This window comes from Mus caroli, chromosome 7 (genome assembly GCF_900094665.2).
Source record: "Mus caroli chromosome 7, CAROLI_EIJ_v1.1, whole genome shotgun sequence".
Lineage (NCBI taxonomy): Eukaryota > Metazoa > Chordata > Mammalia > Rodentia > Muridae > Mus > Mus caroli.
The window spans coordinates 127,654,256-127,666,730 of record NC_034576.1 but is presented as its reverse complement, the minus strand read 5'-3'; the positions used below and the strand labels follow the sequence as shown (position 1 = coordinate 127,666,730).

The following is a 12,475-nucleotide window of genomic DNA, read 5'->3' as shown; positions in this document are numbered from 1 at the left end:
TTTACATTGTTTACTTGTGTTTATTTCTGTGGTGCTAGAGGTTAAACTTGGGATGTTAGGCTGGGCAAATACTAGATCCCAGAGCACACCCCCAGCCCTTCAGTTTTGTTGGTGGTAGTTTGTTTGTTTAATTTGTTTTTTGAAGTAGGGTCTTTCTTGTAGCCCAGGCTGGCCTTGAATTCATATCCTCTAGCCTCATCGTCCCAGATACTATATTACACTGTGTGTCATCACGTCCAACTTACTTTTTTTCTTTTTTCAAGTGCTTTTATTTCTCTTGAAGAAATACTAAAGAACGAACTGGCTGAGTCAAATACTAGGTTTATGTTTCATTTTTTAAAAAGAGCATGCTGAAGTCTTAGCTCTTCTAAGTCTCACCCTCAGTAGCAGCCAATGACAGTTCAGCATCCCACTTCTCACTGACACTCGATGTGAGCAGCCTTTTTCTTTTTATTATTGGATATTTTCTTCATTTACATTCCAAATGCTATCCCAGAAGTCCCCTATACACTGCCACCCTGCTCCCCTACCCACTCACTCCCACTTCTTGGCCTTGGCTTTCCCCTGTACTGGGGCATATAAACCAGCTTACTTTTTTATTGACAAATGATAATGGTATTTATAAGGCACCTAATATTTGTCGTATGTTATTAATTATTATCTGTAAGCACAATATATCACTAATTCCTCAGCTTCACTGTAAACTTCCCTCTGCTTGTCCTTCCTGCCTTCAGTCTCTTAGCACCTTCCTATTTGGTTTCCATGAGATCAGACAGACCTCCAGCCCCTACCTAAGAGCCAAGACCTAAGGTCATGGCAGCACAGAAGGCAGGGACAGAATCCCTAAACAAGCTGGCTAGTTAGAGTAGCTGCTCACCAAGCTGTGTGTGCATGTGAGAGACCCCTGCCTCAGTAAATAATGCAGAGAGTGATTGAGGTACCCATGGTCAACCTCTGACCTCCATACACATACACGTGCACTTGTAAATACCTGTGAATAAGCACCTCCCTCCCCCCTCTCTCTCTCTCACACACACACACACATACACACACACACACACACACATATATCCTGGTGCCCTTGCCCATCTATGTGTAACCACTGTGCTTTGAAAGAGCACACTGACTTTCTGAGCCTGCAGTCATAAGAGTGGACGTGTTGGATGGGTGAAACCTGGTGGCACTTCTGCGTGTACTGAGTTCGAGTGTTGAGCCCTTTAGCAGTGAGTGGCCGCCATGAGCAGGTGCCAGCTCCGTGGAGGGCGCCTGCCGGTCATCATGCTCTTCTGCCCCCTCCGCAGGTACCGAGTGTTGGCAATCGGGGATGAGAAGGACCGAGTCAGGAAGGAGGATGAGCTGAGTAGGTGAGTGATGGCCGCTTCTCAGCCATGGCCAAATCCAGCCTGCCGCCACCACCGCCGCCTGCTTTTGTGAATCCACATTGCTTATTCAGTGTGCTGCTTTCCTTTCTGTGCTGAGAGGTTGTAATAGAGCCTCTGGAGTCTGGCCTTTTATAGAGGAAGTTGGCCGAGCCCTAGCTTCAGATGACACCCATTTGTCTTACGTGAGCTCAACCCAACAGAAAATGGCTTTTTTTTCTCATCTCATATAAGCAATATTCAATGTTTGCAGTACAAAATAATCCTTTTTTCTCATTTAGAGTCATGATAGAAAAAACATAGCTTTTCTAGCTGGTTTAGAAGCTGGTTCCCCACCATATTGCCCTTACCCAGTAAGGTGTTATTGTGTGGAGACAGTGTCTTAACTCTGTTTCTCACACTGGCCTGGAACTTGCTCTGTTCCAGGGCCCCGTCCATCCCAGCCTGAGATTACAGGCAGACATCTAGCTGGGAACACTTTGTGTGTGTGTGTGTGTGTGTGTGTTGTGTGTGACTTGAACAATTAGTATGTCCTAGACACTGCCATTTAATTTGGTTTTGTGACTGGTTCAGCATTCATAGCAACTTTATGGGATTGAACTATCTTAACTAAGGACTCTGTGTATACTCAGCACCTCAGGAGTGCTGCTGAGGGCAGCAGCCTCCTACAGCCTCGTACTTCCTGTGTTTCAGTGTGGAGGACATCCACTTCCTGGTGCTACAGAACCTGATCCAGAGCACACTGTCCCTCTCTAACAGCCAGTCCAACTCTTGCCAGTCCTTCCAGGTGGGTGCTGGCCTCAGCACAGAGGTCTTCGGGGCCTTAAGGATCCAGAGCTATGTGGGCGCCCACTCTCTCTTCTCTTCAGCAGTGGAGTCTCAGGGGTCCTAAATGACTTTCATTCTTACTTGTTAGAGTTTTGACTTGTTTATTTGTTGTGCTATGGTCAGACCTAAGGCTTTACACACTGTGCAAGCACTCTCTTCAGCATGCCACCCCAGTAAGCCTGTGCCTCCCTGTCCCTGGTTCTGATTCAGAGGCCCTGGACCACTATCTCGGTATCTTTTCCTGTTGTTAAGATAAAGTATTTTAGTAAGCAACTCAAGAGAGAAAGTCTTGTGCCAGAGAAGTCAAGAAAGCAAGAGCTTGAAGCACATAGTCCCTGCAGTCAAAAGACAGACAGAGCAATGAACGCTTGCTGAGTCTGCTGCTTAGGTCCTTTGCTCCATGGCTCCCAGCCAAGCAATGGAGCCACCCATCGTGGGCAGGTCTTCCTACCTCAATTACTGTAATCAAGATAATCCCTCATGGGCATGCTCAGAAGTCTGCCAGGTGATTCTAGATTGTATAAAATGGACATTTAACCCTGGCTGTCAAAGGGTCCTTTTATGCTGAGGCTACAGATGCCTTCTAGGTAAGGTTTGTGCCATAGAGCTAGAGCAGGGAGAGAAGGGAGAGCAGGGAGAGCTGCTGCTGCTGCAGGACGATGCCTGGTTTGGGGCTTTGTTGTTGTTCTCAGATTTGCTTGCTTATTTATTTATTTATTTATTTATTTATTTATTTTGCATATGAGTGTTTTGACAGCATGTCTATCAATAAGCCACATGGAGTGCATTGCCCACAGAGGCCAAAAGAGGGAGTCTGGAATTAGATTTGCAGACAGTTGTTAGCTGCAATGTGGGTGCTGGGAGCCAGTGCTCTTAACCTATGAGTTTTCTCTCTGGCCCATCTTTTTGAGATGGTCTCACTATGTAGTCCTGGCTAGCCTGAAACTCACTGTGTATATCAGGCTAGTCTTGAATTCACAAAAATCTGCTCTCAAGTACTGGAATTAAGAGTGTGCACCACTATGTTTGACAGGAAGGTGTTTTGATTCCTTGCTTCCTTGCTTCAGAGCACTGGCCTGGCCTGGACTGAGCAGCAGTGGACATGCCTCGGCTGGTCCCTAAGTGTCATTTGATCTCTCCCGCTTTAAGTCACCTGGTACACTTGTTTCCCACAAGGACACCTAGGACCCCTGTATCTGAGAGTGCCAGCAAGCACTCACTTGTTTCTAGGTAGCACTTACTTTCTTGTGCCTTTTGGTACCCAGGAAGTGTCCACAGTTCCAAGTGAGAACCTGGTTATTGGGTAAACTGTCCCTTGGTCTCATGGGCATTCTGCAGCTGGAGAACACAAAGCCTTTTCTGTAAGTCTGAACAACAGAGAGGGTAGACAGGGAGGCAGAAGTCCCAAGTACTCAGACATGGCACAGCAGTTCTTTGTTGGGTTCGTACTTACTTAGAAAGCAAAGATGCCTCAGCAGGGAGTCCAGGCCAGTGAGCTGCCCCAGAGAGGAAAGTAAACAGCTACGAGCTACTCTTCTCCAGGGACATGGGCTCAGATGGAGAGTGCCGAAGACTGGCTTTGTACCCCAGATGCTTAGGAAGTCACGTGAGAAGCAGGCAGGGTGCTACTGTGGCTCCCAGAATCTAACATTGAGGACTTAAGGGCCATAGTGACATTAGAGGCTCATACAAGATCTCTTAGACTCCCCTGCAACCCAGGTTCTCAGACAACTACAAAGATTCTTTCCTGTGGCAGCCTAGGCTCTCAGGATCCACTTAGTCGGTGTGGTCCAGCACACAGCAGCAGGTGTCTGAAGGTTGTACCCTGCAAGTGGTCAAGAGCAGAAGTCATAGAAGGCTGAGCCCCAGTGCTGGCTGCAGCTGTTTCTCCACTTGTTTGTGGTTGGTTGGTTGGTTGGTTTTGTCTGTTTGTTTGTTTGTTTTGAGACAGAGTCTCTCTGTAACAGTCTTGGCTGTCCTGGAACTTATAGAAATCCACCTGCCTCTGCTTCCTGAGTGTTGGGATTAAAGGCATGTGCCACCATGCCTAGCTTCTGCCTACTCTTGTAGGATGAAAAAAAAAAAAACTGTAGGATGAAAATCTCTGTTCCATGCCACCCATGCAGTTATTCCCCTGGGATCTAACTATACACCCAGGTCTGGCAGTCTGATTGCCTAGAAGAAACAGTGTAGACCTCAGATGGCTTCTTCCAGGAGAACCCTCCATGTGACACAAGCCCCAAATGACCACCCAATCCCTCAGCAGTGAGGTCAATTTGCTTTCTTGGTTTCACTCTTGCCTCACAGCAAGACTTTGGAGAATCACTTAACCCTTGTGCCTCTGTGTACACTGTCACTAAGAGCCCCCAGGATCACTGCCATCCAAGAGCCTCAGAGCCCCTTGGAGACACTCAGGCTGGCTAGCTGAGCAGTCTTGCTGTGAGTGTGGCCCTTGCAGTTTCCATGCTGCCATAGCTGGCTCCCCTTCTAGCACCTTACCGTTCCATGTGCTGTCACAGATCTTCCGCCTCTACCGGGAGTTCCGGGAGCCCGTGCTGGTGCGGGCCTTCATGGAGTGCCAAAAGAGGAGCCTGGTCAACCGACGCCGTGTCAGCCACTCCCAGGGCCCCAAGAAGAACCGTGCCGTGCCCTTTGTGCCCATGTCCTACCAGCTCTCCCAGTCATACTACAAGTGAGTATGTCCTGCGCCCAGGAGGGATTCTCTTTCTGCCTGTCTCCCATGCAGGAGTGCTGCCATGAAGCAATTGGGGGAAGTTTGGAAGCAGTGCACTTTCCAAGTGGGCTAGCCTTATCCTTCCCCCATTCTTCTCAGAGCCCTTTGCACCTCCTGCCCCCAGGATCTCTGTACTGCCAGTCCCTGACTGCAAGTGTGGGAAGCCCCTCACTCAGCATTTCATGCCAGCCTCAAGTTAGTAGGGGCCACGTTTGGACACAGCAGGTCCACCACTAGTTCTTTTGGCTTCTCCCATTGGAGCTCGCCCTACCCCCAGGTCCTTCCCTGATGACTTTGAGGCTCCCTTTCTTCTGAGGTCCCTACTCTCTGGGCTCTTGTCAGAGGATTGGCCTCTGCTTGCATCTGCAGGCAGTGAGATTGTCCTGTCAACTGTCACAAAAGGAGGTTCCTCCCTGGGTCAGCAGCTGTTGGCATGAGCTGTTGGCAAGGTCTTTAACTTAGATGAAAAGACTGGCCCCTTGGATGTACAAGGTGAATAGGGGAGAGATGTCTAGACTGCTTTGGATGGCAACACTATCTCCCATCACAGTGGGCAGGAGTGCTTCAGGCATGAGGGTGCAGGCTGTTTTGAGTACAGTGACTTCCAGGGTGGCCCAGCACGGGCTTCAACAGCAGCTCTTCAGTGGCGCCTCCTCTCTGCCTTACCTGCAGGCTTTTCACCTGGCGATTTCCCACCACCATCTGCACTGAATCCTTCCAGTTCTACGACAGACTGCGGACCAACGGCATGCTAGACCAGCCTGATCATTTTTCTTTCAAGGACCTGGATAGCAGTGACTCTTCAAATGACCTGGTGGCATTTTCTTTGGACAGCCCTGGAGGACACTGTGTAACAGCCCTGGCCCTCTTCTCTTTGGGGCTCCTCTCTGTGGATGTCAGAATCCCAGAGCAGATCGTGGTGGTGGACAGCTCCATGGTGGAGAGTGAGGTCATGAAGAGGTCAGAGCCCAGGGCAGCACTGTGCATGCAGCTCTGCTCACAGTTTGGGAACACATGGGTTCTTGAGGCGTTGGGTGCGGTCACTTCCTCTTCTTGTGGGACCACCAGGGTTACCTGCTCAGCCATCCAGTCTGAGCAAGTGGTGTATGTACATCCATCCTCGTGGGAGTGTAGACATGAGAATGGAGGTATAGAACCCAGAAATTGAATTGGGGCCTCTCCCTCTCATTTCTGAGAGCATATCGACGTTCTCATCGATTCAGCTACACTGGCTGGCCAGGGAGTTCTCAGGATCCCGCACTTCCATTACAGACCTGTCCAATGGGGACGAGGAGCTGCGGGGCAGTGGTACCTTTCTAGAGGTCACAGGAAGTGCCGCAGGGAAGGAAATATAAGCCCAGGGCCCTTAACTGTGACAGAGCCAAGCATGGCCTTCATGGGGAGGGGAGGGAGAGGCTTTGGGTGGTGTCAGAAAAAAAGGGCACCTCAAATGAATGTTGTCTCTGACAACAATTGCCGCTTGATGATGGCTGTGTAGCACAGGTGGGCCAGGTCCAAGGCCAGACACCTAGTTGTCTTCTCTTCTGCAGCTTGGGGAAAGATGGTGGCTTGGATGATGACGAGGAAGAGGAAGACCTGGATGAAGGTTCAGGGACCAAGCGCCAGGGTGTGGAAGTAAAGGCCCATCAGGCCTCACACACCAAGTACCTGCTGATGAGAGGTTACTACACAGTGCCTGGCATGGTCAGCACACGCAACCTGAACCCCAATGACAGCATTGTGGTCAACTCCTGCCAGGTTAAATTCCGACTGCGCAACACCCCTGCATCCACCCAGCTTGGGCCCACTGGTGAGTGTCCTGCCACGTTTCAGGTATGGGGTTCCTGGCACCATGGCCAGGCACATAGCCCCGGAGCTCTGAAGGGTGGCGTTGCTGTCTGTAGCAGTCAAAGGTGAGACTTCAGCTCCATTGCCACCACCCACCTCCTTTGCAGGTGCCAATCACTCAGGAAGCTCTGGATAGCATAAACCTTTTCTCTTTGCTGGGAGAGAACAGGGTTAGAAAGGCCCTGCCCTTCTCCACCCTGCAGCCAGCTGTCCTTTGTACGGTCAGGGTGGATTGTGTTTGCTGGGCTTTTTGCCCAGTCAGAGCTCTATTCTGTGTGAAGTTTGAAGCATGCAAAAATACTGTGCCAACCTATAGGTTGCTATCTCAGCTAAAGAAGCCCTCCTGGCTATTGAGCAAAAGCCGGGGTACATGGAAGGAGCCTGGGGCACCACTCAGGGTTAAGGGGTAGGGAAAACATGAGATTTAGGAAGGGCTCAGGACAGCTGCAGTGGGCCAGCAATCTGGTCTACAGTTATATGCCAAGAGTCAGCCTACTGGAGCCCAGTATGTCCCCAGAAGGTGACCCCATGACTCCTTAGGGAATAGTGAACTAGTGCTGGAGCAGATCTTGCCTCAATCAATGTGTTGGTCCCAAGAAGGGTTTCTGTTGGCTGATTTTTCTCTTCCCTCATGGTCTCAGGGTTCACAGCCACACCACTGGAAGAGCTCCAGGCTGGTCTTTCCTGCCTCCCTGCCTCCTTCACCAGCCTGGTGGATCCACAGCTGCATACCCACTGCCCAGAAGAGTTTGCCCACCAGATGGCACAGTCAGGGTACAGTCCTGAGGATGTGGCTGCCTCCCTAGAGATCCTGCAGGCTGTAGCAGCTGCTGGCTGCTTCGGGGTTGACAAGGAGAAGCTGAGCAGGCAGTTCTATGCCTTGGAAAAGATAGCAGACAGGCGCACCAGGACGTTCCTGGACTATATCCAGGTGAGCTGAGTTCCAGACACAGCTGCACAGGCGACCACTCCACTGCAGAAGTGATGCCTGCCTGTGGGTTCCTTTAATTAATTCAGTTGCTAGTATTTAAGTCAGGACATATCCCTAAACTCCATTGGCCCCCAGATCTAGGACCTGGCTGAGCCCTAGAGTGGCTATCCCTCCTTGGGATAGGCCATATCCTCCATGGCTCTTCTATCAGTTCCCCTCCCCCAAGGCTTCCTGTACTCCCTGGGCTTACTCACTACCTGCCTGGTCCCTTGGACCCAGAGAACATCAGTCTGCTTGCTGTGAGCAGCTTCTAGGAGCAGGATGCAGATCAGTGGTCTGACGTGGAGGCTCCCATGTGAGATCGATTTTGTAAGACATGGGGTTGACTGGGACCATGTAGCTTCCAAGGGCCACTGCAGGAAACCCAGCCAGAATGAAGGCCAGCATGTGGCCCTGAGAAGCTCACAGTGCAAGGGATACTGTTTCCATGCTTTAAAGTGTTTCTTCTCTGACTGTAGCCTTGGAAACTGTGAGCCCTCAGATATCCTCAGGCTGTGGAGAAAGAGGGTTGTAAGCCAGGCACTTTCTGCTGACCTTAGCACCCCGGACAGGATGCAAGGCCTGGGCGCTGTCTGTCAATGAATTTGAGGGGTTTATAGGAGAAAAGGCGTGTTGGTGATTTGGGGAACACTCCCTACACAGAAGCAAACAATGGGGTCAGGTGTGACCTAAACACAAGGGAGTCTTGCCATTGTGGTGAAATAGTGACCGCCTCTGGAACTGCCAGGACCCACATGAGAACACAGAAGGCAGGAGAGTCATAGAGTCCTATCAGTTGGAGCTATTCTGACTTCAGACATCAGGCTGTGTTGAATAACGCCATAGGTATAGAAAGAGCCCACATAGGCCCGTGCAGCTTGCAGCTCCGTCGGCAGATGCTAGGCTCATCCCTTTGGACCTGAGCTTGCTGCCCACTCAGAATACTTGACCCTAGCTGGAGTGCCAACCACTCACCTACCTGGTAAAATCTGCCTTCCCCAACAGACACTATGTCCCTTTTTTCTAGGACCTCGTGGAACAGGAACAAGTCATGGAAGTTGGAGGTAACACTGTGCGCCTAGTGACCATGGCCTCTGCACAGCCCTGGCTTCTGCATTCAATGCGTCTGAGAGACATGGAAGTAGACACTAAGGCCTCGGGGGATGACAGCCAATCCAGACTCCCTGAGGGGCCTTCCATCGAAGACCACACCCCTGAGGGAGCAGCGGTGCCTCCAGTCAGCTCCCATAGCACTAAAAAGCGTCCCTACTGCTCTGTTCAGAGCCCTGAGACTGATGCTGAGGAAGCCACAAGGCTCCCTGCCAAGAAGCCTACACTGCAGGATGTCCATGTGGCTGCCAGCCCTAGGCCTGGAGCAGAAGAGCAGGCAGAGGCCCAGGCCCCAGCTCCGCTTGCAGCTCCTGAAGATGCAGATGCAGGGGGCCCCAGACAGGAGAACCAAGAGAATGTTGGTGTCTCAGGCCTAGAGCAGCTGGGCTGTGAGTTCCAGCTTCCAGAAGGCGCTGAAGACCCCAGAGGTACTGACCTTAACACTTCTCCCATTCTGTATCCTGCACATGACTGTTCTAGCCTACCACCTCAGACTGGGAACCTATCCTGCCACCCAAGGCTTCACCTAGTCACAGTAGGCCTCAGAGGTGTGCTCAGAGGCAGAGGCTCCATGCCTTCCACAGATGTGCCCACAGGGCCAAGCCGTGCAAGCATTGGACTTGATGTAGTGACCATGGAGAAGTTCTCTGGACAACCAGCTTACTCCTAGAAGCCTCTGGGCCTTGGCCTGTGGCCGGGCATTCCCCTGAGATAGCTGCTGTTCCTATAGGCTGTTGCTGCCCAAGAACTTTGATATACACTCGCCCTGTGGTCAGGGCTCTTGGCCTCCACCACTGCAGTACCATACTCTGGGTTCTAGAAGGCTATTCCTTCTGGTCACTGCTTATCTACTTTGGTGCCCATTGAATGAGGGGAGAGAGGCAAAGGACATGGCCTCCCACTTGCCTTCTAAGAACCTGCCACCTTTTCCTCTCTTACAGGCCTTACAGAGAGCAACATGGCCCAGGCAGCATGGGAGAGGTAATTGGGAATCTTTCACAGGGAGGGGCAGAGCATGAAGTAGTGTGGCCTCAGCCTTCAGGCTAGTGGAAGATGCCCACCTAGTGTCAGTCACTGTAAGAAAGAAGCTCCTGCGTAGGGTGCAAGCCTGGGGAGTTTGCCCTAAACAGACGTTCCCAGCCAAGGGCTTTGACGCTCCCCTGGGCCTCCTCCCACAGCCCACTGTGTCCTTAGACCCATCGCAGATGAAGAGAGGGCCTTCCCAGCCAGCCTGTAACCACATTAGGCAGAACTCAGAACTGCCTGCCCAGGGCAGCCCCTCAGTCCTGTAGCTGAGCGACAGCACGCCAGAGGGGTTGCACTCTTCTGCCCTCCCCAGGCAGGGCCCACAGAGCCCAGCAAGGCTTTGTACCCTGGATCTGACTCCCAAGGCACAAATGGACCTTCCTTTTCAGCCATGGCCACCAGAGCTAGCAAAACCTGCCCCTGCCCCTGCCCCATGCGACCCATCAGCCCTGGGTTAGTGGCAGCTTTGTGCCCGAGGCAGAGCTGCTGTGGGGACATCTGAGTGAGACAGTGGGGAGGGTTCTGGTTTAGGCTTTACTTGCACTTAGCCAGGGATTGTCCTGCCAGGGAGGGCCGTGGGCAGATAGTGCCCAAGCTCTGGGCCTCCCTGAGCCAGAGTAGTCTGTCTGTGACCAGCATGTATGTCCCCTCCTTCTCCCATCTCCAGTGGCTGTGAGAGAGTGTGTTTCATCGGCCGCCCATGGCGAGGTGTGGACGGGCACCTGAACATGCCCGTGTGCAAAGGCATGCTGGAGGCTGTGCTCTACCACATCATGTCAAGGCCCGGTGTTCCTGAGAGCTGCCTGCTGCAGTACTACCAGGGCGTCCTGCAGCCTGTTGCTGTCCTTGAGCTGCTCCGGGTAGGGCCCAAGGCATCTCAGCCCAGCTGTGTGTTGGGGTGCGGGGAGCACATCCCGGGTGTCGCCACCTCAGCTTAACCTTCAGTGCCTTCTGGCCATTGGCAGAGGGGTCTGCTACTGTCCTTGAGGCCCTGCCTGGCTCTTGATTCCCTTCTCCTGTGCCTGCTGCAGCCCATCCCTGCAGCAAGCTCACTGTCCCTTGGGTCCGTTTGCACTTGGTCTGTCTTACTCTGCCTGCTGTTTTCCTCCTGACTCGCACTCAGGGTCACATGCTCACAGGTCCTCAGGAATCCTTGGTAAATAAATGGAGGTGGCGAGGAAAGCTGAGGACTGTGTGACCTCTGCACAAGCAGCTGCTTCCCAGCCTGGGCTAGCGGCTGCCCTGAGCTCTCATTCCCATGGTGTTCTGGGCTCCAGCTTCCTAACAGACTAGGAACTTGACATTTAGTGTGTGACATTCCCTGAACTTCCTAGTGGGAAGCCACCACAGCCATTGTTGGCTGAAGAGCGCCTGTCCTCCAGAGGTCACTGTGGCACCGACAACTTCCATACTTTCTCCTACCCATCTTGATGTAAACCTTCCTGCTAAGCCCTGCCTCCCTCAAGGCCATGTTTGGCCATATTCCGCCTGGGAACACTACACTCCATAAGTGCAGCAACACCAGATCCCTGAGCAAGTAGAGCCTTTGTAACCCACCTGTCTGTATCTGCAGGGCCTGGAGTCCCTTGGCTGTATCCAGAAGCGGACACTGAGGAAGCCAGCGAGTGTCTCGCTCTTCTCCAGGCCTGTGGTGGAGGGCCTGGGTCAGGCCAGTGAGGCTGAGGCACTCTCCTGCCACGAGAGCACTGTCACCTTCTATGAGCCCACGCTGGACTGTACCATCCGTCTGGGCCGTGTCTTCCCCCATGATATCAACTGGAACAAGTGGATCCATTTATAGACGCTGCCCTGGCCAGCAGGGAAGCCTCTGCCTCTGCTTCACGGCTCCACCTGGACTGTCCATGAGCCCTGTCCTCCCCAGCTGTTCCCACAGCGAGGCCCCAGCCCAGGTGTAGCAACTAGCAGGTGACTTGAGTCCCCTCCACCCGTGCTGCTCTTGCTCCCAGGTGCCCAGCCTTCCTGCAGGCCCATGTCCTGCCCTGAACTCAGGCTCCAGCAGCAGCAGCAGCAGCAGGGTGGATGTTGTTTGGAGAGCAGAGCTGATGACCAAGCCCTGACTCACCTGAAACCCACCACACCATTCAGACTCTAGGGAGGGCTTTGTAAAGACACGTCACAGGGGTACCTGACAGGATCTGCTCCTCTTACTGTAGGGCATCCCAACTTGGCCTGGACTGAGCCCCAGTCTCCCATGGGGACCCCTCCTGCCAGAAGCCAGGCCTATAGGTTTTGCTTTTGTTTTTGTTTCATTTTTCTCTCTTTCCATTAGATACAAGCCCCTGGCATGTATTTATTTATTTTGTAATTAAAGTGAGATGAAATGTACTTTGTGTATTTGCCTAATGATTGTTGTTTCCCAAGAACTTCCCTTCTGGAGTTTTCACCTTATGGGGGCAGTGGGGGTGGGGAACCTTAGATTTTCATCTTTTTGTTGAAAAATGCAAGCAAGTCTTAGGGTCTTGCAATGACAGTCTGGGGTCACACACAGAGACCACTCACCACTAGCTGGCCTGAGCCTCAGTCCCCGGCCCCTTCCTGTCCACCTTTCCTATCTACTGA

The 12,475-nt window shown here is 52.2% G+C and overlaps 1 protein-coding gene across 1 annotated transcript in view; it reads left to right on the top strand.

The window, feature by feature from the left end:
* Positions 1-12,241, top strand: part of Gtf3c1 (general transcription factor IIIC subunit 1) — a 66,285-nt gene extending 54,044 nt beyond the window's left edge. The window contains exons 28-37 of the mRNA XM_021166027.1: positions 1,302-1,364; positions 2,073-2,166; positions 4,727-4,899; positions 5,614-5,901; positions 6,492-6,751; positions 7,431-7,720; positions 8,787-9,297; positions 9,811-9,850; positions 10,563-10,755; positions 11,469-12,241. Coding sequence (XP_021021686.1) covers positions 1,302-1,364; positions 2,073-2,166; positions 4,727-4,899; positions 5,614-5,901; positions 6,492-6,751; positions 7,431-7,720; positions 8,787-9,297; positions 9,811-9,850; positions 10,563-10,755; positions 11,469-11,696 — 2,140 coding nt within the window. The 3' untranslated portion in view covers positions 11,697-12,241. The remainder of the gene's footprint in view (positions 1-1,301; positions 1,365-2,072; positions 2,167-4,726; positions 4,900-5,613; positions 5,902-6,491; positions 6,752-7,430; positions 7,721-8,786; positions 9,298-9,810; positions 9,851-10,562; positions 10,756-11,468) is intronic.
* The last annotated feature ends 234 nt before the right edge of the window (positions 12,242-12,475 follow it).